Genomic DNA, 25,933 nt, shown 5'->3' on the forward strand with positions numbered 1-25,933 from the left:
ATAAAGAAGCAAATGAAAATATCCAGCATAGTAACAATGATGAAGGATGGTGTGGCAGCTGGAACTCCAGATTCAAATATCTGTTCAGCGATGAAGGTCTCAGGGGGTGAGGGCTTGAAAACACTGTCTCAGACTAATCAAGTTCCTCTTTGCAGTGCAGAGAAAGAGCCACTTAAACGTTACATTTTTTATGGTATGCAAGTATGACAAATTAGGACTGAACAAGTGGCTTTCAATAAAATAATGCCTAAATCCATACAAGACCAAGTTTTGCTAAATTTTTTGTATTGGTATTGCCCCAAATGGATTATTTATAGATGGGAACTTTTAGTGTGAGCCAAAATGAGCTTAACACTGTTTGCTGGCAAAGTAATGTAAATGCTTACCATTCCTTCCACCTCTTTATCATATCCAGTGACTGGTGCACACTCACCGGCATGACCATAACAGAAACAATTCCCACGGACCACCATGTCATAAACGGCATAATAATATTTTTCTCTGATTTCCATTCTAGAGTCCAGAAGGTTGTCTCCCAGTGTATGCAGCTTGGTAAATTTAATTCTTAAGTTAGTGATCTTTAATAAATCTGAAAAGAGATTTCAGAGCTCATATAAAGAACACTCTGAAGAGAGGACATAAACAACCCACATCTCACCACAGGACAGCAAGTTGCTACTACACGGAACCATTTTTCTTTAACTTATAAAGTGAAAGAGAAGCTATGCTACCAGCAGAATGTAAAAACCTGAGTCTCAGAGGTCAGCATTCAAATACCAAAACAGTCAACAAATTGCTGACTGCTCTTGTACATGTGTCACTATTTCTCAGCCTTACTTCCTCTACGAGAGGGGATACACCTCTCAGACATATGAGGTATGTCTGTGCAATGATTAGAAATTAAAAGGGAAAAGAAATGGCATACATACTCTGAATCCTTGGGCTGTATGGGTCCTCAATTCTAAAAGCAGGATCTAGAGCTCGAAAAATGATCTGGAACAAACATGTGGATTTATGAGGAGCACAGAAATTGCTACATCACTCATACGGCAGATCCATTGTACATGAAACTACCAACCTCTCCCTCAGTTGAAGGTTCAATATCAGAATAACGGGAATCACAAATCACATCATCTATTTTCTTCATTGGTCCAGCGTTAACTCCCGGGAAAGAGTTCTCGCAGTCATAGGCAAAGTATCTATAAACTTTCCAAGTTCCCCCAAAATCTGAGGATCTTTCAATCAGCATTGCAGATGGGCGAAATGTCTAAGAATCAGAAGCAACAACAGACAGTTGGATAGAATTTTAAACTGCATATTATCTGGGCCTTTGGATCAGTCAAAACAACTTGCAGACTTTTATTTTAAATTTTCCCAAGTCCACTTTGTTTTCTGTATCTTTCCCCCCACCCCCACTTCATACAATGTGGACTATACATGCCAATCTACAGCATATGTTTAAAATAACAATAAGCCTCTTGTAACTGCAGGTGTTCAACCCGGTCAGTGCATCCATAAGCCAATCAGCATGTTAATAATGATGTTCAGTCACTCAGGATGCTCCAGTGCAAGGCACACCTGCACCAGCAAAATCCCCCAAAGACATAAGGATGGTGCTCCTTGGTAGATGAGGTACCCACAAGTTTAAAGTAAGGGTAGAGCAAAACATTATCAGTAAAAATAAGGGCGCACTTGCTTAGTGACACCTGTCCATCAATGGCGAAACGTAACTATGATCATGTTGTACAGAGCCTGTGAATCAGATATTGTGATCTATAACAATAAGGAAAAAAGAGGTCCTTATCTCTCGCTTGATCTCTTTTACTTCCACAATTCGAAAGGTAAGATTTAAGAGATTCACACACACACCCTGCGCACTTTGATAATCTTTTTGCTCTTGTGAAGGATTTCAAGTAGGGTTGCTGGGTGTGCGTTGGGAAACTCCTGGAGATTTTGGGGGTGGAGCCTGGGGAGTTCATGGGGGGGGGGAGCTCAGCAGGGCATTAGTGCCCACAGAGCCCACCCTCCAAAGCAGCCACTTTCTCCAAGGGAACTGATCCCTTTGGTCTAGAGATCGGTTGTAATTTTGGGAGATCTTTAGGTTTGACTTGAAGGCCGGCAACCGTGAGGATTTGCTAGATAAGGGGAAATACCATGCAAAAAAACTTTGGGTTTGGAAAGCTGGAAAACAGACTACAGTGGCACATTTAGTCAAGCTAATGTTAGAGAACTCAGCACAGCACAGGAAGGAATAGAAACCTAGTGTGACAAAGCCATTAGAACTTGGGAGACCTGGGTTCAAATCCCATTCAGCCATAAAGTCTTCAGTGACTTTGGGATAATTTATTGTTAGTTCGTTTGTTTGATTTGTATCCTGCCCTCCCTGCCAAGGCAGGCTCAGGGCGGCTGACATAAAATATGTTGAACAACTAAAACACAACATTCAATAAAACCACAACAAAATGATTATAAAACATAGCATAAAGTGCTAGTGCAGATTCGTAACCAGGGGCAGGAATTAGCAGCATCCAACGTTAACCCATAATCAGCTAACATCATAGTTTGGACAGGCTGTTAAAAGTGATGTTAATACTGATGTTGGTATTAGGGCCAGGGCCACAATTTATTGATGGCGGCTCCCTAATCAAAGGCCTGGTGGAAGAGCTCCATCTTGCAGGCCCTGCGGAACTGTAAAAGGTCATCCAGGAGCTCATTCCACCAGGGTGGAGCCGCCACTGAAAAGGCCCTGGCCCTCGTCACGGCTAGCCTAGCTTCTCTAGGACCCAAGAGGGGCAGACGATTTTGGGTCCCCAATCGTAGTGCTCTCTGGGGAACATGTGGGGAAAAGCAGTCTCTTAGGTGTGTAGGTCCCTGACCATATAGGGCTTTAAAGGTAAGAACCAGCACCTTGAACCGAATCTGGTATGCTATAGGCAGCCAGTGCAGTGCTTTTAGCGCAGACCTGATGTGCTCCCGCATAGGGAGACCCAACAACAGCCTGGCCGCTGCATTCTGCACTAGCTGCAGCTTCCGGATTTGGGACAAGGGCAGCCCCATGTAGAGAGCATTACAGTAATCCAGTCTTGAGGTGACCATTACATGGAACACTGTTGCCAGGTCATTGCATTCAAGGAAGGGAACCAACTACCTAATCAGCCGGAGATGGAAGAAGGCTGACTTCTCAGTGGCTGCTACCTGGGCCTCCATCGTTAAGGAGGCATCCAGGAGCACTCCCAAGCTCCTAACCTCCAATGCTGGCACCAACTGTGCCCCACTGAAGATCAGCAGTGGGGTACCTACCCTCGGACCCCTCCAACTCAGGCACAGGACCTCTGTCTTCATCGTATTCAATTTCAATCGACTCAGTCTAAGCCAACCAGCCACAGCTTTCAATGCCAGGTCCAGATCTTCTGGACTAGAGTCAGACTGGCCATCCAACAACAGATAGAGCTGGGTGTTGTCCGCATATTGGTGACAACCCAGCCCATGACTCCGGGCAATCTGGGCAAGGGGGCGCATATAGGTGTTAAATAACATCAGGGAAAGCACCGCCTTGGGGCACTCTGCAGACTAGCAGGTGCCTTCGGGACAGCTGTTCCCCAACGGCCACCCTTTGTCCTCGACCCTGAAGGAACGAGGAGAGCCACTGCAAGGCAAACCCCTGAATCCTGGTGTTGGCGAGGTGGTGGGTCAGTAGTTGGTGGCCGACCATGTCGAATGCTGCCAACAGGTCTAACAACAGCAACACCGCCAACCTGCCCCGATCCAGATGCCTCCAGAGGTCGTCTGTGAGGGCGACCAGTACCATCTCCGCCCCGTGGCCTGGTCGGAAGCCGGACTGGAAGGGATCTAATGCAGAGGTGTCATCCAAAAAACTTTGCAACTGAATCGCCACCACCCTCTCAATTAGTTTACCCAAATAGGGCAAATTGGAGATCAGTCTCCCTCAGCCCAACAGACCTCAGATAAAATAGGTATGCCAGCCTAAGCTCCCTAGAGGAATGATAAGCTAAAAATGTGTTAACTAAAAACCAGGAGTGCTTGGTAAGCTCTGTGAACCCACATGCATGGCAAAAGAGGTAAGCAATCTGCCATCATGGTGTAGTAGTTAAGAGTGCCCGACTAGAGCCTGGGAGAAACAGGTTGAATCACCACTCTTCCACCGGAAACTCACTAGGTGACCTTGGGTTTCTCAAGCTAGCCTACCTCACAGGGCTGTAGTTCAACAGATAAGATAGAGAGGAGGGATGCTACAAACCACTTTGGGGAGAAAAGCAGGATTATGTAAGCAAACCTTTAGGTGAAAACTGAAATGTCACTAAATATTCTAATTGTGCTCTTGGCACTGCTGCAAAAGAAAGTGAAGAAGAAATGTGATCCAACAGCTTTGTAGGAGTCTACAGAGAGAAAATTAATGTATTAGGCTTTTGGAAATGTATTCCTTGAAATATATTTAATTAATAAGCTACAAAGTAGGCAGGTACAATGGTTAGTATTTCTACAGAGAATTAGGTGCTTATCATTTAAAAACAATGACAACATTTTCTAGTAAAAAGAATTCTCACTGAGTCCAAAATTTAGTCTCCAAATCACTTTCACATAAATTATATATTTATCCTTAATGAATACAATCCCAGTAGAGATTTTCTGAATTAAGTCTCAGTACTGCCAAACTATGATGTACCTCCCCAACAAAATATATTTTGAGCCATATGGTACAACCGTTCTGCCAGAACATCTGTTCCGAAGGAAACAAAAGTACTTTGTATACAGATGTTCCTTTTTCCTGTAATGATGTCAGTGGTCAAATGTAAAAGAGCTCTAAAGCCAATATTTCTGTTGTCTTAAAGAATCTTACTGTGAAGGCTGGGACAAATCTGAGTAGTACTGGGGAAAAAAGGGTGCCTGTACACTCTAATTCTAAGTAGAAATATGTCCTTCTAAGTTCACTGACATAAAGCAAGCAACATAAAGGAAAACACACAGCACAACTTCCGAAGCACCAATTTCAGAAAAATATTAATGCTGTCTTCTTATTGCTTCTTATGAATTGCAATAATTTCCAAAATGATTTATGTGCGTTGCCAAACACTCAGGGCAGCATGAGGGCCTTGTTCTCTGTGCCTAGCATTGCTTGAGGTGTACTGCATACAGGATGGGGTTTTTCCAGTCACGGTGTTGCTCTTAGGAAATGCCCTCCCACAGAAGATTCACCTGGCCCCAGGATTGCCTTCCTTTCAGAGGACAGCAAGAACAAGGCTATTTAGGAAGATACTGGAGTTTAGCACAAGCTGACTAGCAGTTTTATTTTCCTCCTGAAGGTTTTGTTCTGCTGTTCCAATTCAGCATAATTTAACTGACCTAACTTCTAATGCATTTTCATATGTTTTTAGTTGCACTGAAAATCTATATGATGGAAAGGCAGATTAACTTTTTTCAATAAACATTAGGATGAAAAAAACCCTACAGAAATTGTACTTAAAAAAGAAATATGGCACTTTCAAAAACAGAGCAACTCTTCATTTCTGCTACAGAGAACAAACAGGAAGGAACACCAAATCTCTTTCTGCCTTATTAGTGTTTGGGATTTACTCAAACCAGGCTTATCTACAGGAAAAGCTAATTAAACTGCATTTCAAAGCTAACAATTTTATGGTCTGTTTTCTCTCTTGCATTCCAATATTAATAGCTTTGTTTCCCAAAACAAACAAAAAGAGAGAGAAAGAGAAAGACAGAAAGACAGAGAGAGAGAGCTCTTGAAATCAGGAATGTTGCTTGTCTTAATTTTAAACAGCTAGTTGCGCCTCTGACTGACCAATACCCGACTGCACAGTTGCTCATTTGTGAACTGAGAGAATGTTATGGATTCTTTACCTTGAAGGTCATGATGAGATGAGTGAAATGGAATTCAGCTTCCAAATCCAGCTGGATTGTGACATTTTCCAACCCTACGAAACCAACAGAACACATGGGATGTTGTTGCACAGTAAACAAGAACATTGGTCAGGGTTCTAATTTCATCAATTTCCCCCCTCAAGGGATTCAATCTGTACAAAAATGTGTTTGTTTTTTTGTCCAGTCTATTTTGAGTGAGAATCCTATAGCTTATTGTTTTACCCTCCCCCACAATGGCTAGATGCCGAAAAAACTAATAGCACAATCCTAAACAGAGTTACACCCTTCTAAACTCATTGACTTAAATGGACTTAGAAGGGTGTAACTATGTTTAGGATTGAACTCTGCCTTTAGCAGATTCTTGCACTTATGTTACTAGACGCTCAACATGAGAATATTCTCAGGGTCTCAATGCATAATCTTTAAATTTGTTATGCTAAGCACGTTTGTTATACTAAGCGGGGGAAGGCAGGCTAAAAACTTAATAAAATAAATGTATATGCCGCCTTTCCAGACCTAGCTCACAAAGCAAAAGCAATGCAATAAAATCTTTAAAAAACCAACATAGAAATCTCTCTATTTTCTCTATATAATAATTGTTTTGGGGTGGCCCTTTACAGCTCTCCCATTGGCTGTGCAATGCACTCCCTCAGCCATTTGTCCGTCAGCCGCCACTCAAGAGTACTCGTGTGCCATTGGTCACGTGCTGGGTCTGCTCCTGTTCCCCGCCCACTCCCACTGCAGCTACCTTGCCTCTCAGAATAACTGGCAGATCGCTCTCTCTCCCTTGACGAAGACACTTCTGCTGCTTCCCTCAGTGGCTGTTGGTAGGCAACCAAGCTTGGTTCAGTGTAACCCCCTCCCCCGCCCACTGCCAGCTTGGCCACTTTCCTGACAGAAAACTCTCTCCTGCTTGGCTCCACTATGGCTGTCTGTCTGGCTAATGAGGTGGGCCAGCGGCTATTAAACCATTCTCTTCAACCCCCAGCTGCGCAGCTGACTTTCCCCTAGGGTTGCCAATCTCCAGGTGCGACCTGGAGATCTCCCACTGTTACAATTGATCTCCAGATGACAGAGATCAGTTCCACTGGAGAAAATGGCTGCTTTGGAGGGTAGACCCTATGGAGTTATAACCTGCTGAGTCCTTCCGCCCCACCCAATGCTGCCTTCCACAGGCTCCACCCCCCAAATCTCCAGGTATTTCCCTACTTAGAGCTGGCAACCCTACTTTCCCCTCAGTGCCTGTTGGTAGGCAACCAAGCTTGGTCCTGTCACCTATTTTGGCCTTTGGGAGAAAACTCATTGGGGGCGGTCCTGATAGGGTTGCCAACTCCAGGTGGGAAATTCCTGGAGATTTGAGGGATGGAGCCTGGAGAGGGTGAGGTTTCAGGAGGGGTGGGACCTCAGACAGATATGCCATAGACTCCACCCATCAAACCAGCCATTCTGTCCTAAGGAACCATTGTTGCCAATCTTAAGGTGGGGGCTGCAGATCACTCAGAATTACAACTGCTCTCCAAGAGGGAGGGGGAGGAGATGGAAAGCTGAAGTCAGGGGGAAGATAACGGTAGGTTGACGGTTGGAGGGAGATAGGGTTGCCAACTCCAGGTTGGGAAATTCCTGGATATTTGAGGGGTGGAGCCTGGAAAGGGTGAGATTTGAGGAGGGGTGGGAACTCAGACAGGTACAGTATCATAGACTCCACCCTACAAAACAGCCATTCCCTCATGGGCAACCATTGTTGACAATCTCCAGGTGAGGGCTGGAAATCACTCAAAATTACAACTGCTCTTCAGGTAGCAGAGATCAGTTCCTCTGGAGAAAATGGTGGCCTCTGTGTCATTATACCCTGCTGAGGTCACTACAGCAAATTGACACTGTGTGCCCAAAGCTGCAGCACTCTCCCAGAGCCTCTTTCTAGAGCTTGTTGTATTTATTTCCACAACAGACCTTATTCCTAGTTATGAATAATAAAATTTCAGTATAGATGGTTTTATATGACCAACCAATAATAATATAGTATATAACTGTATACCTCTATGACCAAGAATATTGAGAAGAAGAAGAGATTGGATTTATACCCCACCCTTCATTACCCAAAGGTGTCTCAGAGCGGCTTACAAACTCCTTTCCCTTCCCCTCCCCTCAACAGACACCCTGTGAGGTAGGTGGGGCTGAGAGAGCTCTTGACAGAAACTGCTCTTTTTCAAGAACAGCTCTTATCAGAACTACGGCTTGCCCAAGGTCATCCAGCCAGGTGCAAGTGGAAGAGTGGGGAATCAAACACGGTTCTCCCAGATTAGAGTCTGCGCACTTAACCACTACATCAAACTGGTAATAACTGGTGGTAATACCAGGGCAGCACCAGGAAGGCTTTACCTAGTGGACAAAGTTTCACAATTTCCAGGACCATTACCTTGGTACACTAAATAAGTTGGAATGTAACAGTGTTCCGTGTGCCTCGGCATTTAGTCATGCCGGCCACATGACCACAGAAACATCTTCGGACAGTGCTGACTCTTCAGATTTCAAACAGAAATGGGCACTGCCCCCTAGAGTTGCATTCGACTAGCTTTCGAGCGAGGGAAACCTTTATCTTTACCTTTTTACATGACCTGTGGGGTTGGATCTCACCAGGTGAAAGTGGAAGAGAATGTTTGTTTCATGCAGTTCTGTTTACGCAAAAGCTACTGTAAGATCAAGTGCCTATTTTAAAAATTTCTGACCAGTGTAACTGTGTACAAAAACTGAAAAGCAAAAGCCTATTTGATGCATTCAGTACAGCCCAAGTTGGAAGTGTGATTTGATTTCCTCAAAGAAGGTGATCGGGGGGGGGGGGGTCTATGTCTGGCACAAATGGAAGTGCAAGATAGAAGACACAAGTTGATTTAGCTCAAAGGCTACTTGCTCTAACAATCCCTTGTTTCTGTTTGTACAAGAGCTCTTGAGAGAGCAGAGATGTTACATGGGATCACTCCATGGCTTTCCATTCATCCTTGTCAATGTTTCTTGAGCTCATATGCTATAATCAAGCATTTACATAATAAAGTACTCTGGATGACTGTCAGTGTTAATGACATCATCCTGTTTGTGATACCCTGAATGGTTCAAAAAAGTATATTTACTGTCTTTCCCTTACCTCCATCTCTTTACCTGGGCTTATCTCATTCTTAAACAGATGAGACAAATACAAAGAATTTTCAAGACCCGCCAGCCAGGTGATTCTGGAAGCTCAAGAAGCACAGCAGTGCTCATTCCTGTTGCCTCCGGCACACAGTATTCAAGGGTACAGTGCACCTCTGCATGGAAGTTCCATTTCGCTGTCATGGTCAATAATTAATTTAGTGAACTGGAACTTCTGTGTACTGAGGCAGTACTGCTCTAGATACCAGATAGCCCTGAGAGGCCATGGGAGCGAGTCTAAGCAGAAGTAAACGCAAAAGTAAAATCAATTTGATTCAGTGCAGCTTGCCCCTATGAAAGTGCTCTTAGGAGTGCACTGGTACAGACTCTGCTCTTGTTATTGCACCAGTCCTTGATGAAAAGCAGAGCTTGCTACATACAAGCTTACTGAATGAATAATGTGCCATCGAGTCTCAACTGACTCACGGTGACCCCTTCTGCAGGGCATTCAAGGAAAGAGATGAGCAGAGGTGGTTTGCCATGGCCTTCCTCTGCACAGTAACCCGTCTTCTTCATTGGTGGTCTCCCTTCCAAGTACTAACCCGTGCCTACCCTGATTAGCTTCCAAGTTCTGATGAACTCACAAGCTGGGCTGTTCAGGCTGCCACAAGTATACTAGGTAGCCTAGAGGTCCTTTAAAAACAAAAGCTTAGATTTTGCAGAAATAGGAACCTTCAGCTAGGGCCAGCCAGTGCCAGATGGTTGATGTTCCTCTTCGATGGAAAAATCACCAGTGAAAACTGTGAGCACAAATAGTCTGTACCAGAACAGAACACTCAAAATTGTAAAAAGGTAAAGGTAAAGGTTCCCTTGCTCGAAAGCCAGTCGAATCCGACTCTAGGGTTGCGATGCTCATCTGTGTTTCAAAGCCAAAGAGCCAGCACTGTCCGAAGACAATGCCCTGGTCATGTGGCCGACATGACTAAACACCAAGGCGCATGGAACGCTGTTACCTTCCCACTGAAGTGGTACCTATTTATCTACTTGCAATTTCTTGCTTTCGAACTGCTAGGTTGGCAGGAGCTGGAACTAGAGACGGGAGCTCACTCTGTTATGCGGCAACTCGGGTCCTGAACTGCTGAACTACTGACCTTCCACAGCCTGCAGTTCAGCGTCTTAACCACTTGAGCCACCTCAGCAAAATTGTAAACAGCTATAATTTTAATTAAAACATCAGTAATAATTTAAGTTAAAACTTTCCTGCTTCACCTATACATGTTTAAGTTCAGTGCAACAGGAAGATATTGAGAATACTGAATAAGAAACGTTAGAGACAGCATGACTTAGTTTTGTAAACTAAGGCAGTGCTCCAGGTTAGAAGTAAGTCCAGCTGTAGTCAACGGGACTGGCTCCCAAATAAATGTGAGCTGAACAGGGCTGTAAGATTTTGCAGCAGATTTCAGAATTGCTTGTAAATTACAGCAAGATAACCATAACTTTTTCCAAGCAACTATTAGATTGCAACTACAAAAAACAATGTCTTTTATTGGCCAAATGAAACCCAAGTATAAAATGCTAATACAATTCAGTCTCTGAATGTTGCCATTGTCCAGCAAAAACATGGTATTAGCATTTGTCTGAGGAAGACAAAGGGGCCTCTGGCCAAGGTACGGAAGTGGGAGTAATTACATTTTAGATTCTATTACAGTTTGCTGTAGACTTTCTGAACGGCCTTGGCTAAGTTAAGGCTCAACTCTATTCTCAGTAAAATAAAAACACCTTTGTCATCAGTGTCACAGGCTACAGTATCTCTCTGCTTTAAAATTCTCCATCTCAAAAACTCTTATACTCATGACTTTTTTATAGCAGTTATGATAGTATTAGCATCTATAATAAATGCTTGCATGACCAAACGCCAACTCAGATATAAGAAGAAGAGGAGATTGGATTTATACCCCGCCCTTCACTCGGAGTCTCAGAGCGGCTTACAAACTCCTTTCCCTTCCCCTCCCCACAACAGACACCCTGTGAGGTGGGTGGGGCTGAGAGAACTCTGACACAAAACGGCTCTTTCAGGAATAGCTGTGCCAGAGCTTGTGACTGACCCAAGGTCACATCAGCAGGTGCAAGTGGAGGAGTGGGGAATCAAACCCGGTTCTCCCAGATTAGAGTCCGCACACTTAACCACTACACCAAATTGGCTCTGTTTAATCACAGAACATGAAGGGACCAAAAGGATAGTTTACAAAACTAAGTCAGGCTGTCTCTAGTGTTTCTTATTCAGTATTCTCAATACTGCTTGCTCAGCGGCACACCATCCTCCAGAATAACCCACATAATCCCGAATTAAGTATGCCACAAACAGAGGGCAGCAATACCAACTGTCTGCTGGTTTAAACATTCACAATAGCCATTCAGGTTTGAAAGTCACAGCAACTATTTATTGGGTGAGAACGCTAATGCAACACTTGGGTACTTTTCTTCACAGGAATTGCGTAGTCATGTTAAGTCTAGTACTGTAGTATCTGAATACCATACAAGTTAGGAAATCCTTGTTCATTTATATAACTGTCACCTTATACCATGAACCTTCCCAGGCAACACTCTGGTGAAGGGGCTTAATCCAGGAACCTGAGGATGCCTACCAAAGGTAGAGACCCCTCAAGGCTTGCTCCTCTGTCAAACACCTTCACCCAACCTCTTCCCCAACAGCCTACAGCTACCAGCAAGGTTCTGAGCAGTTGAGGTTAGTATGCAAGCATTCTCCTTCCTTCTGTTTGTTACTCTCATCAACCCCTAGTTCCCAAGTGGTGGGAATGTGAGAGAAAAGAAGACACAAGTGGTGGGGCAGAAATCCCCATTGAGCTGTAAGAAAAAGCAGAACCTATATAGAAATATCTTAAATGAAAGGCCTTCTTTCCCAACTACAAAGTTGGATAGTTCCATATTAATAAATCACATTATGGTACATGTAATAAACCACTGTATAACAATAAATCAAAGACTTGAAACAGGGACTATTCTACCTGATCAACAATGGAATGATTCCAGGTAAAACATTCCCTCATATGCCCACTTTAACCTCAGAGGGGAAAAAGATCAAAGCTAGTATATGAAACCTATCTTTCTTGATAACAGTATATCTTGATCTGTTGTCTTTTTTCAATATTTTGAAGTGTACTGAAAAATGCTGCCTCAAACAAAATAGCAACTTGAATTGCAGGCTCTAGTTTTACAAAAAGAAAATCTCTTTTGTGTTTAAGACACTGAAATTAAGTAGTGGAAGAAGTAATTACAAGGCAGAGATCATCGTGAGCACACGGAAACCAAGGTTGTTCTTGGACAACTATTTCCACACAAATAGCATACCGTTCTCCGACTGCCACCACAGTTTGAGCCGGTTTGGAGCAAAGGTAGTGACCACATTTTCAATTCGGTGGCTGTCAGGATTGATAGTCTCATGGAATGGGTCCCGTGAATCACATATAAAACATTTTTTATCCTCCTGTAATTAAACAGATTAATCAATCAGTCTTGCAAAGGCTTTAATCCTGCTCCACAAAGCCCACCAAGTACACAATTCACAACTGCATATTTGAAGGACTCTTGAGAATACACCATCTGAACCTGGTGACATATTATTTTTTAGTTTGTCTGCAAGCTCTAAAACGTGAGCTTTTGTCACATCTATTTCACTTACTTTTTCATATGCCCTTCCTGAAAGACAAAGGGAAAAAGAGAGAATGTCCAACATTTTTGCCAGTGAAGACTGAGGTGAAGATTTCATTCTGCTTCTCTTCAGTCTCTCTATCCTCCTTTAGCAATTTTTTATTCTCCTGCATTCCAACCAACACTCTGACTGGCCTCTTACTTTTGATGTATGTAAATTAAAGTTTTTTGTTTGCAACATTTTGAGCACTATAGTCCTGAAATTATTTCTTTTTGCGCATTAATTTGCTTCTTTTTTGTGCTCTTTTTGGTTCTCTTCATTTGGGCAAGGCTGATTTTTAAAAGAAAACGTCATTCTTTTGATAGCTTCCTTGACTCTACTCATGAACCATATATTACAGTTGAATTTCTACTACTGTTGTTTTGAACAACTTTGACTCTCCTGACTCTTCCTCCTAACTTTCTTTTAACTCATCCATTCTTTTATCAGAAGTCTCATCTTTTGAAATTAGACTCAAGCAAGTCGGACTTTCTGGGCCATTTTCTAATCGTATTTATGTTGAATTGGATTGCAGACGTTTTTTATCCTCCTGTAATTAAACAGATTAATCAATCAGTTTCCTGAGCACCAAGCCGGATTAAATCTAGGGTTGTTGCTTGTTCAGTTGACTCCATGACTGGTCCAGGGCATAGCCATTTATCTAGAAATTTTACCTCTTTGTTGCAATCCAAAATTATGTTTACCCAACCTGTGTGATAGTGTTTTTAGTCAAAGTACTACGATACTTGCTCCTTTGGCTGCCTCCCTGATTTCTTTCTCTGTCTCAAGATCAGCAATCCCTTCAGTTTCAAAAGGTTTTTGATATGCCCTGTATACAAAGAACTCTAGCCCCTTTGTCTTGGCTTTTAGCATTAGTAAATAAACCCACGTATATTGCATCCCTCTCCATATCTCCTGTGTGTGTGCAGTTTTTTCTTTTGGCCTGTTTAAGCAGTTGTCATTTCTTCCCATATACCCAAGTTATAGCCCTATCCCTACTTAGGTGGCATAAAATATTTACATCCAGGGGTCTTTTCATAGAAAAGAGCTGCAGGAGCTCATTAGCATATGGTATGCTAATGAGAAACTAGGCTATTATTAGCATATGCCACGACCCCTGACATCACCGGAAGTGATGTCAAAAGGGGAAGCAAAAGGGGGGGAGGCATCTTCAAAAGCCTCCCCTTCCCTTTCCCAGCTGGCCTGCAGGGGGGGGGGCGAAGAGAGAAGGGGTTTAAACCCCTTCTCACTAGAGTTGGGCCACAGAAGAAGGAAAGAGGGAAGGAAAGAGAGTAGAGAGAAGGAAAGAAGGAAGGAAAGAGGGAAAGAAAGAAGAAAAGAAGGAAGGAAAGGCAATAAAAAGAGAGAAGGAAAGAGGAAAAGAAAGAGAAGGAACGAAGGAGGGAAAGAAAGAGAGAGAAGGGAAGAAGGAGGGAAAGGAGGAAAGAAGGAAGGAAAGAGGGAGAGAAAGAAGGAAAGAAGGAAGAAAAGAAGGAAGGAAAGGCAATAAAAAGAGAGAAGGAAAGAGGAAAAGAAAGAGAAGGAACGAAGGAGGGAAAGAAAGAGAGAGAAGGGAAGAAGGAGGGAAAGGAGGAAAGAAGGAAGGAAAGAGGGAGAGAAAGAAGGAAAGAAGGAAGAAAAGAAGGAAGGAAAGGCAATAAAAAGAGAGAAGGAAAGAGGAAAAGAAAGAGAAGGAACGAAGGAGGGAAAGAAAGAGAGAGAAGGGAAGAAGGAGGGAAAGGAGGAAAGAAGGAAGGAAAGAGGGAGAGAAAGGCGGGCCTGGGGGACCCGGCTGTGGGGATATCTGGGCTTCCCCCCGGCCCCAGAGCTCCCGCGTGGGCCCAGGGGACCCAGCTGTGGGGCTCTTCAGGCCTTCCCCTGGCCCCAGCGCTTCGGCACGGGGAGCTGGGGGCGGGGCTTGCCGCGCCACCATTTGCGCCGGGTCCTGGGCTGCTCCGGCCCCAAAAGACCCCTGTTTACATCATCATCCCTAAGAGGTAAGACATCCTCAACCAGATGTTTCCCAGATGTTCTTAGCCCCCCTGGAAGAACCTCTCTGTCTCTCTTTCTGATTTTCCAGAAAAGTTGTGTTTCATTCTGATTTGCAAATGTGAAACTTGATACATTTCCTTTCTTATGGTTGTTTTCTACTTGATTATATGATGTCTATCTTTTTATACAAAGTCCTGTAAGAATAATAGTTTGCTTCCATTCATTCTTTCTGCTCTACATCTATGACTATACCAAAGTTGCTAGAATACATTAAACAAGAAACTAGATGAGGAAATTGTCTAGACAGAGTTCATATGATGCACTTGGGGAAAAAACCCTGGGCATTTCTTTCTAAAACATTTGGACACGTTGTGCACAGTAAGTAAAAAATTCCAACTAAGAATACCACAGTGCAATCCTAAACAAAGTTACAACCTTCTAAGCCCATAGAATTCAACAGGCGTGGACTAGAGTACCTCTGTTTAGAACTAGTAGAAAAGAGCAAAAGCCCAGTAGCATCTTAAAGACTAACAAAATTTGTGGCAAGGTATGAGCTTTTTTGAGTCACTCACTTCTTCAGATAGAAGTAACTCATGATAGCTCATACCCTGTCAGAAATTTTGTTAGGTCTTTAAGGTGCTAGTGGACTCTTGCTCTTTTCTACTGCTACAGACAGACTAACATGGCCACCCATCTTGATCTATCTGTTTAGAACTGCACTGTAAATCACTCGAGCCGAAAACTTTGCACATACTTGCAATTCAAAGGGACATCGTTGCGGTTTACATCTCATCCTCATATACGCATGAAGACTTCCGGGTGAATTATGAGTTATTTATAATTGGTTGATGATGCTATTGCCATGAAGTCACAGCTGACTGATCGCGACCTCCATGGGGTTTTCAAGGCACGATACATTCAAAGGGGGTTTGCCATTGCCTGTCTCTGCATCACGAGCTTGGTCTCCCATCCAGATACTAACCAGGGCCAACCCTGCTTAGCTTCTGAGATCTGGCAATATCAGGCAGGCCTAGGCTATCCAGGTCAGAGCAACTTATTTATAATACATACAGGGCAATGCATTTAACCCTATGCCAGTAGACCAAATTTGACTTGAACATTATGCTCGGAGGCCCTAGCTCACACTGAAGGATACTGTGATGAGGATGGATGGATGAGACACATGGTCCCTCTTCTGATCTGCTACATGAGAGACTGACGTATAACTGGAATTTAGAGCCACATCACTGGGAGAGTACAGTAGCCTTACAGTGTAATCCTAAACAGAGTTAATACCTAGGGATGGGCACGAACCAGCTCAGAGCTTGGGAACCAATGTTCAGGGAAGGCGCATTCCCCAATCATTTATCAGACTATTGGCCTGTTTGGGGCTCTGGACTCTCTCTGCGGGCTCAGCTGTCTCAGGCTGTGAGAGGGAGCCCAAGACAGCTGGGCCAGCAGAAAGGAGGAGGTGAAATGCCCCCTTCATCCCCACATTTAACCCTCTGGTTTTGTTCCCCACCTTCAAAGGCGAGGAGCAAAACCAAAGGGTTAATGGCTGCCAGCCATTTAAACCTAACAGCTGACTGGCCACTGTTCAGCTTAAATGGAAGCCCCTTCCTGGTTAATCCCCCTCTTTCTTCCAGCCATGGCTCACCATGGCTGGGAGAAAGGGGGAAGGGATCCCTGTCCCCTTTTTACTGGCTGCAGCAAGCTGCACCTGGGAGAAAGAGGGAACCAAACTTGCCAGACCAGTTCAGTTTGTGTGGGGTTGGTTCAGTTCAAGGTTTGATCTGTGGGCTGCCCCGGACCCCAAACCAAACTGCCCTTTTTAGGTTCATGCCCATCCCTACACCCATTTAAGCCTACTGACTTGCCTTGGTAGACTCGGATTCAGAAAGCTTTGCTCAGCAAGCATAGAGGTTTGCTAGTTACAAGAACCATACCTGAGCAGAGATCATATGAAATACAAGTGCTAAGGAAAGAATTCAGAAGCCATTAACATCAGTAGATTCTCACTCCGTGTAAAAGATCCAGAGAGGCAAATTGGTTTCTTAAATTGACTTTCCTGAATATCAGCTCTTATGCCTGGATTGCATGCATAGGCTTTTAAAATCTTTTTAAAGTCATGTTTTTTCTATTGAAATTGTAAACTAATCTGGGTCCCCACCAGGGAGAATAGTGGGATGTAAATGAAGCAACTAAAATAAATTCTACATTTGGTATGCCACGTTCCAAAGTGTTTTAAAATTGGTACATTAGAGTCATCATCTGTTCAACACAGCAATCCAACAGAATATTTGTTCAGTACGGAAATCTTATTTAAAAGGGGGTAAATACCAGACAAGAACCATACGACATAGCCTTATTTAACTGGGAAATGGGCCAAAAGAGGCTTCACTTTATTGCTTCATACTTTGATTACTCAGTTCTTAATTCTACCATAATAGTAGCAGTACCATAGCTTGATTACCAACGGAAGTCTGGATGGGAGAGATGGAATTATTATAATGTTTTATTGTGTCTTAGTTTTTAATTCTTCTGGTTTTAGAAGTTTACACAGATGTTATTGTTATATTGTTCTGTCATTGTAATGGCCTATGGCTAAAGGCAATAAACTGAAACTTGAACCGTAATCAACGCACCATTTCAGAGCTCTAAAGTAAAACCACAAAAATCTGCTTCGGAATAAAAAATCTGTAGATTAATACCTCATGGCGTATGGCACATATTGTCTCCCATGGATGCATTATTTTCTCAGATGTTAGTGGGTATTGTTGTTCAGTCGCACAGTCGAGTCCAACTCTACGCGACCCCATGGACCATATCACGCCAGGCCCTCCTGTCTTCCATTGTGCTCCGGAGTTTGCTTAATTTCATGTTCGTTACATCGATAACACTGTCTAACCATCTTCCCCTTTGCCAGCCCCTTCTTCTTTTTCCTTCAATCTTTCCCAGTATCAGGGTCTTCTCCAGTGAGTGCTCCCTTCTCCTTTGGTGGCCAAAGAATTTCAGCTGCAGCTTCAGTATCTGGCCTTCCAGGGAACAATCAGGGTTGATTTCTTTTAGGATTGACTGATTTGTTCTTCTTGCAGTCCAAGGGACTCTCAAGAGTCTTCTCCAGCACCATAGTTCAAAAGAATCTATTCTTCGGCGCTCGGCCTTCCTTATAGTCCAACTCTCGCAGCCATACATGACTACTGGGAATACCATTGCTTTGACCATGCGGACTTTTGTTGGCAGGGTGATGTCTCTACTTTTTATCATGCTGTTTAGGTTTGCCATCGCTTTCCTCCCAAGGAGCAGGCATCTTTTAATTGCATGGCTGCAGTCACCATATGCAGTGATCTTGGATCCCAGGAATGTGAAGTCTGTCACTGCTTCCATGACTTCCCCTTCTATTTGCCGAGGAGTGATGGGGCTGGATGCCATGATTTTAGTTTTTTTGATGTTGAGTTTCAAGCCAACTTTTGCACTCTCCTCTTTCACCCTCAGTGGGTAGCAGGAGAATAAATAGGAGTCCAGTGGTCCCTTAAAGACTAACAACATTTATTTTAGAGCACACTATGCTTTTTAACAGCATTCCGTGTGCCTTGGTGTTTAGTCATGCTGGCCACATGACCACGGAAATGTCTTCGGACAGCGCTGGCTCTTCGGCTTGGAAATGGAGATGAGCACCGCAACCCTAGAGTCGGACTCGACTGGCTTTCGAGCAAGGGAACCTTTACCTTTTACTATGCTTTTTATTAAGTGACCTGACTCACAAAAGCTCATGCAGAAATAAATTTTCCGCTTTTTAAGGTATTACTGGACTCCTGTCTTATTGATTCCCTCCTCCCCCCCCCGTTGCTCTAAAGTAGAGCTCTGATTGCGTACCAATGAACTGACAGAAGTCTCGTCACTTAAATGGAAAACTAGCAGTGATTTGTGGGGCATCTCTGTACCACTGCAAAGCATCCTGGGATATACTTGTAGCACTGCACATGGCAGCTGTTTTGGACATAACAATATCTTGGGGTAGCACTGTCCAAACAAACAGAAGCACAACTATGGCAGAGGATTTTATCACACCTCATTAAACTTTCTTTGCTTCAATATTCAATTTTTTTTCAATACTGAAAAAAAAAATTAACAGGTGAATGGGAGACGTTCCTATTATGTCACACCCAAAAGGACACATCTTTTGTTACAGCTTGGAGCCTAGGGACAAAATTTTGTATTTTTCCCTAGGACAGTCTGTATTTTGGGACAAAGCCCCAAGGAGTTTGAGCTCAGAGTTTTTGTTTGTATCACAGAGAACTTCCAGGGAAGAGTACTCACACTCCTTATAATCCTGGGAGACAGTGGTTTGATGCATTTAAGGAGCAAAAACAAACAAGAGCAGGAAACTGCAGGACACATGCAACTGTACAAACAAATCTATGCCTGAGGGATGCAGTCTGCTTCCTCTCAGCCCCTAGGCAGCACCAGATGTTTCTACTTATCTAGAGAGAGTGTGGGGCTGCTTGGACAGCCAAAGGGAGAAAAGGGAGGAGGAGGCAGCAGTAACACAGTGACCAATTTTACTTGAATGATTAGAGACTGTAAAGGCAAGGGAAGGGGAGAAATTTGGGGAATTCCCCATTTCAAAACTTCTGGCAATTTTATATTTCTAACTGTACTTAAATGGCACTGTTCTCTGGCTGTACAGCTATGGCTTACCTGGAGGTGACTCACGATGCAGTACGGTTCAGGTTTTTGTAGCCCACAGGTGGAGGTGACAGAAAGCTTGGAGGCTCGCCCAATTAGCAAGTCTCCAGTAGCTGGATAGCAGCTCCCCTCAGCACATCCATAGCTGAATTCTGGTTCCTGACCTAGTACGGTGGCCCAGAGGCCTACAAATATGAAAAGAGAACCAAGATTAGCAGCAGAAAGGGAACGCTTTTCAGCAACAGAGATTCCATGATTACAGTCAGCTTACATTTACATTGCTAAATATTCCGGATTAAGGGATACCCCATTATCTACTATGGAACTAAGACATTCCAGAATAGGCAACATCACCTTAAAATAATCTATTTATCTAGCAATGCTTTTATGAGTTTGCAAGCAAATGCTTTACTGGAGTCATCAATTCCTGTCCTATGACAGGCTCAAAGCATTCTCAGCTCCATGGCTATTGTGAAATTGGACAAGCAGCAACAATATCTAGCTTGCTTAAAGTGCAGCAGCCATAAAATCCAGAACACATGACAATGGGATTTCTTCAGGCACATTGATTCTTAATGGGGAAGGGTATGCCACTGTGCCATGACTATAAAAGTAATTGGGTGATGGGGGAAATAGTCACCTGAGTCATCCCATCATTCCAGGGCACTGCATGTAACCTCATTTCATCTCCACCTGTGATGAGTGGGATTTTTTTGTCACCACAGACAGAAAACCAAGGTGAGGAAAGAATCACATCACCACACAGCCAGCTCCTGCTTCAGTATACCATTGTCAATACTTTGAAAGGAGCACATCAAATGGGGAGCTGGAGCCAGTGCCTCACCCCTGTTTGATCCACAAAAAGAAACTGCCACAAGTAGTAAAGGAACTCAAACAATCGCTGGGTTGAATCTGCTGCTGGCGATCTGCCCACCTGGTTCTGGGGGCTTCATATCTTTGCTCCAGTTACAGGAGGGAAAAGAAGGTAAAGCGTGCCTGCATTATCCCTCAGTTTGTATTTCGTAAAAAAACAGTACAGGAAAGGGAACAAATGTACTTTCTCCACACTCCCCTCCTCCAATGATCTGCAATACATATTTCATAATTTAAGAATTACGTTGCCATCCTGGTGACCAGGCTCCTAACAGCTATAAGATGGACAGGAATTCAACTGGCGGTGCTTTTCATGCTATGGAAATGCAGGGGCAGGGAGAACAACCCAGGGAATTTCCCAGCATTATAAATCTCTGTTCCAAAACAAAATGTCCTGGGTTTTAAACCCAGTTAAGGTTGTTCTTCACCCCTTTCTCCCCACAATTAACCTAGCTGGATGGAAACAGTGGCTGGCCTACTGCATGAAACAAGATGTTGGGCTAGAAGGAAGGTGAGTGTCAAGCAGCATGAGCGGTCTTTAGGATTTTCTCCAGGAGCACAAAATTCACAGTACTAGTCTGGCCACTGGAATACTTGTAATTCCAGGGAGGTGGGCAGAGCTTCTCCTTCCAGGGGTAGAGGTAGAACAGGAGAGACTCGCTTGTCAAAGCCCGCCAATATTTCTCTGGCAGCTCCTTCTCCTTGGGTGAGGGGAACACAATCCAGCTGTGCTCCGGATCTTCCAGTGGCAGAGAACAAGCAGGCAGTTAAAGCCACATGGCGCCAGACAACTCCTCTTTCCAAATGGGGGGGAGGCACGTAGGCAGGCATACAACAGAGAGTAATGTTATGTTCACCAGCTCTTAGGAGGAACATTAATTGGGAAGAAAGGTCCATGGAAAACCAAAAGGCTATAAAAGGGAGTGCATTTAGAGGGCTGCTCCTCCTAAGACGAGTATTTTCTGGGCTCCAAGAAGTCTAGGATGGCTTCAGATAAGAGGTCTGCATGTCCACTTGGGCTGGACTATATCTGGGTGTGTTGCTGCCCACCCGCACACAAATCAATTGGGGATTAACTGAGTTTTCCTACTTCCCCTGCTTGCAATTAGAAGCACCTCCCTTTCCCATCAACCGCTTGGAAGGGACTTCAGGCTCCCCAAACCAAAAGACGAAATCTTAGCGTAAGGATGAAATTTTGGGTTTTTTAACGGACCAGATTAAAAGGTGTTCTTTATCTTCGCTGGCTACATGAATCGTGTTTCCTGAAAAAGGAGTTTGAGTTGCAAGATAAAGGATGCAGGAAAACTACAGAACACCCTCCAACATAGGCAAAACAAGCCAACCTAACCTCCTCCCCACCCCCGACATTTACATCGCAATCATATGCCAAATTACTCCAGATTGCATTGAGGACAGACTGGACTAACAGCACAATATTGCACCGTTACAGTCTGGACATGCGTATTCAGGAGATTGCAGCCCTAGTCAGAAATAAATCCTGCTCTGAGAGACTCTCAGGTAAGCATGCAAAGGACTAGCATCTTTACGGTAGCATAAACTTTTTGTGCAACACAACGAAGTCCGTGGTCTGGGTGGTTTATGGAGAAACCTCAACCAGAGCGACAGGCGTGTGCCCCAAGGAGCCTGCAGTCTCCAAGCGGGGTTAAAGACAATCAAGACAATGATTAAGGAGCGCAGCTGACCCAAATCGATTCCCTCGGCGGAAAAAAAGAGGCTATTCCCCAACCCCCTCCATTCACGCCCCAGCGTTTCTTTTCTACAACAACCACTTCTCAAGAACTTTTCAGAAGTTTTCTCTGAATGAACGGGAGGAAAAAACCCAAGTTCTTCTCAATTCAGAGCTTGCTCTTGGCTGGGATACGCCAGCGGCATTCTTCAAACAATAAGGCAGGAGATGACTTAAACCCCCACCACCACCACGCTTCATTACCTAGGAAGCAGCAAAAGTGCACCTGGAAGATCCCCATCGCCTTACTTCTGCTCGGGTAGCAGAAAGTAGCCACCCAGCTTCGCTTTCCTTTCTGCAGAAGAATGATAAAATATGTATAAATAAATTGCATACCCCCCCCCCCCCCCCACCCCTTAAGACATCGGGACAGGCAGCTCTGCTCTCCTTACCGTTTAGCGCCTTCTACTCCTTCCAGCCGGTCAGACGCTGTGGGGGAGAGGAAACTTCGGCTCCGAGAGAGGGAGGCTCCCCCACGCAAGCGCCGAAGGGGCTGGAACCCGGCCCTCGTCCGGGGAGCGCGGCTGCCTGCAGAGACCCTCGAGGGCTGCCCGAGAACGCCTGTCTTTTGTCTCCGGACCGAAGCTGCACAATGACAGGAGTTTACATCACGATCGGGCAAGCTGCTCAGCGCCTTCAGGTTATTTCTGGTCCAAATATTTAGATCCCGCGCTTCATTTTGCTATGCTCATCGGTTGGTTCACACTTCAGGGGAATCAAACCGGAGTCCTATGACATCGTGAAGACAAACATTTATTCCAGCATGAATTTACCAGAGGAGGAACCTCTGGATTTCTGGAAGGTGGCGTATAACATATGCTAAACATTTGACAACCTAGCCACATTTAAAATGTAACATAATGGGATTAAGAAATAGTTATGCAATTTCAACCCCTGGATAGTCACAATATCTGTAGTAACTTTTATCATTATACATCAAATGTTTTTGCAAGCAGTTTATTCTTTATACTTTTGTCCAACCCTAACTTCAAGAAGCTCAGGGCTGGTTACAGAATTCTCTTGTTCTCCATTTTATCTTCCCAACAACCAGGGCTTTTTTGTTGAAAAAGCCCAGCAGAAATATATTAGCATAATAGGCCACACCCAACAGCAGACACTCATTAGCATATTAGGCCACACTCTTGACAGCACAGTATATTAGCATATTAGGCCACACCCACATGTTACCAGAAGTGAGGTCATCCAGCCACACCCACCTTTTGCTTCTTATTCTGTTTACCTTGTCAAAACCCAGAGCTTTTTTTGTAGCAGGAACTCTTTTGCATGTTAGGCCACACACCCCTAATGTAGCCTATCCTAATGAGTTTCTGCTGTTGGGTGTGGCCTATTATGCTAATGAGTTCCTGCTGGGTGAGGTCAACTTGGGAGCCAGCCGGAACTCTGTTCCTGTGCGTTCCTGCCCAAAAATAGCCCTGCCAACAACCCTATGAGGCTGCTTAGGCTGAGGGAAAATTACTGACTAAATCATTACTGAAGCCAGGCCTGTAGCCACGGGAGAAATTTGGGGGCAGTGCTCCCCACAGATGAGCCTTGCACCCCCATGGAGGATGCCACATCCCCCCACCCCTGGTGCACCACCCAAGTCATGATAAGTCTTTCAGAAGCATTCCCATGAGCCTTTGGAAAACATGCAAAAATAAGATTTCTGGCATGGCTATTTGTGGGGCAGGGCTTTTAATTAAGGGTGCGAGCCCCCCAAATGCCCCACTGTAGCTATGGGCCACCATGCTGCTGCTGGGAGAGCTGAAGAGACAGGCAGGCAGGGCCGCAGCGGCCTCTTTCTGCTCACCGCCCACAGCCTTGCTTGCCTGCCTGCCTCAACTCTCCTTCTCCATTCCTGGCACACAGGAGAGTCCTCTGTGAACAGAGGGAGAAGGAGAGTAACTTCTGGGTGATGCCACAAGTGACGTCACCACATTGTGGGCCCTCCGCCCCTGCCCCCTCACCAAATATTTTCTGGCTCTGGGGCTGAGCATGGACATTCAGTAAACGTCATGGCCACCAGACATTTGAACTCCTTTGCCCTTGTATAACACTGCTTATAACAAAAGCACATGCAATTTAACTTTCTCTGACCGTAAACAGCAAACAATATACTTCAATATATCGGTTAGGCCTGGGGAGACCCAGGTTCAAATAATTGAGAAATAAAAACAGTAACCTTAGCCACAACTTTGTGGAATGGCTCTTCTCTGAAACTTTGAGATGGGCAGCCATGTTTGTCTGTAGCATCAAAATAAAATAGGTGTCCAGTGGTACCTTACATGGGTATGTGCCACCAAGTTGCAGCCAATTTATGGCAACTCCAACAAGGGACTCTCAAGGCCAGTGAGCAGCAGAGGTGGTTTGCCTTTGTCTTCCTCTGTAGAGTCTTCCTTGGTGGTCTCCCATCCAAATGCTGACCCTATTTTGCAGGGGTCATTTCGTAGAAAAAGAGCTAGGGGGACTCATTAGCATAACTCATTAGCATATGCCACACACCCTGACATCACCGGAAGTGTGTCCTCCCCACAGCCGGCGGCGACCTCCAGCGGGCACCAGCAGGGAGCTCCAGGCCCCGCCCTCCCGCACCTCACCCGGGGGATGGCGTCCCCCGGCGTCCCCCCCCCAAAATGACCCCTGCTATTTAGCTTCCAAGATTAGGATATACCATGTCACTTTCTCTCCCCCAGTAGGACCTTAAAAATTAACAAAAAGTTAATCCAGTTTATTTGTACTATGAATGTAGCTCTAAGTGGTAAGGATCCATGCATATGTTAGAAATGGGGATGTTTCAATGCCTTAATTTTGCCTGTTGTGTTTTATATTTTGGAACTCACATTTGTAATTGGACTGGGTCAAGCAGATGATGATAATGAAGGGCTGTGTCCTGGAAGATGTATTTTATTTATATTATTTATAATTCACCTTTCTCACAGGGACTCAAGGCAGATTTGTTTTAAACCACAGGATGTTTTATTTATGTTATGTCATTTGATTTTTATCCCACCCCTTTCCCAGCAATCAGGGCTCGGGGTGGTTAACAATATAAATACAAAACATAAATAAAAATACAAATATTCTATAAAACAATTTAATACACTGCCACTCTGGCATGACAATCAGAAAAGCTGATGGTAGGCCCAGTAAGATTGGTGTAGTGGTTAAGTGCGCGGACTCTAATCTGGGAGAACTGGGTTTGATTCCCCACTCCTCCACTTGCACCTGGCTGGATGACCTTGGGCAAGCCGTATTCTGACAAGAGCTGTTCTTGAAAAAGAGCAGTTTCTGTCAAGAGCTCTCTCAGCCCCACCTACCTCACAGGGAGTCCGTTGTGGGGAGGGGAAGGGAAAGGAGTTTGTAAGCCGCTCTGAGACTCCTTTGGGTAGTGAAGGGCAGGCATTATTGCCTGTGTGTGTAAACATGAATGTGTACAGTCTAGGTACTTTCTTTTGCTTGAAGAACACTTTGTTCTGATTAAGTGGGTAGAATGGGGGGCGGGGCTAAACGACCAGTGTGGTGTAATGGTTAGAGTGTCGCACTAGGTCTGGGATTTGAATCCCCATTCTGCCATGGAAACTGGGCCTAATCTACCTCACAGAGTGGTTATGAAGATAAAATGGAGGACAGGAGAACTACGTAAGCTGCTTTGGGTCCCCATTTGGGAGAGAGGTGGGGTATAAATGAAATAAATATGTTCAAAAAAGAAAGAAGGGCATATTGAGCCTGGGGTTCTAGTCTCTGCTACGTTTCCAGGGTGCCATTCAGGTTATAGCTAAGAAACTAGAGTGCCATGTAGAATAGAAGGACGAGGGAACAATGTGAAAATCCTACCCCCCCCCCCAAATCTCCCCATATATAAGCTCCTCATGAGATTCCAAAGACATACACAAGTTAAATTTGAC

General features: G+C 44.3%; 1 protein-coding gene across 1 annotated transcript in view; it reads right to left on the reverse strand.

Moving 5' to 3' along the window:
- Positions 1 to 22,269, reverse strand: part of LAMB1 (laminin subunit beta 1) — a 98,602-nt gene extending 76,333 nt beyond the window's left edge. The window contains exons 1-7 of the mRNA XM_015422523.1: positions 22,233 to 22,269; positions 19,421 to 19,593; positions 12,388 to 12,523; positions 5,875 to 5,948; positions 1,079 to 1,267; positions 930 to 993; positions 387 to 589 (exon numbers count right to left, since the gene is read on the reverse strand). Coding sequence (XP_015278009.1) covers positions 387 to 589; positions 930 to 993; positions 1,079 to 1,267; positions 5,875 to 5,948; positions 12,388 to 12,523; positions 19,421 to 19,593; positions 22,233 to 22,269 — 876 coding nt within the window. The remainder of the gene's footprint in view (positions 1 to 386; positions 590 to 929; positions 994 to 1,078; positions 1,268 to 5,874; positions 5,949 to 12,387; positions 12,524 to 19,420; positions 19,594 to 22,232) is intronic.
- Between the last annotated feature and the right edge of the window lie 3,664 nt (positions 22,270 to 25,933).

The sequence above is a fragment of the Gekko japonicus genome, unplaced genomic scaffold, assembly GCF_001447785.1.
Source record: "Gekko japonicus isolate JY-2015 unplaced genomic scaffold, Gekko_japonicus_V1.1 scaffold1338, whole genome shotgun sequence".
Lineage (NCBI taxonomy): Eukaryota > Metazoa > Chordata > Lepidosauria > Squamata > Gekkonidae > Gekko > Gekko japonicus.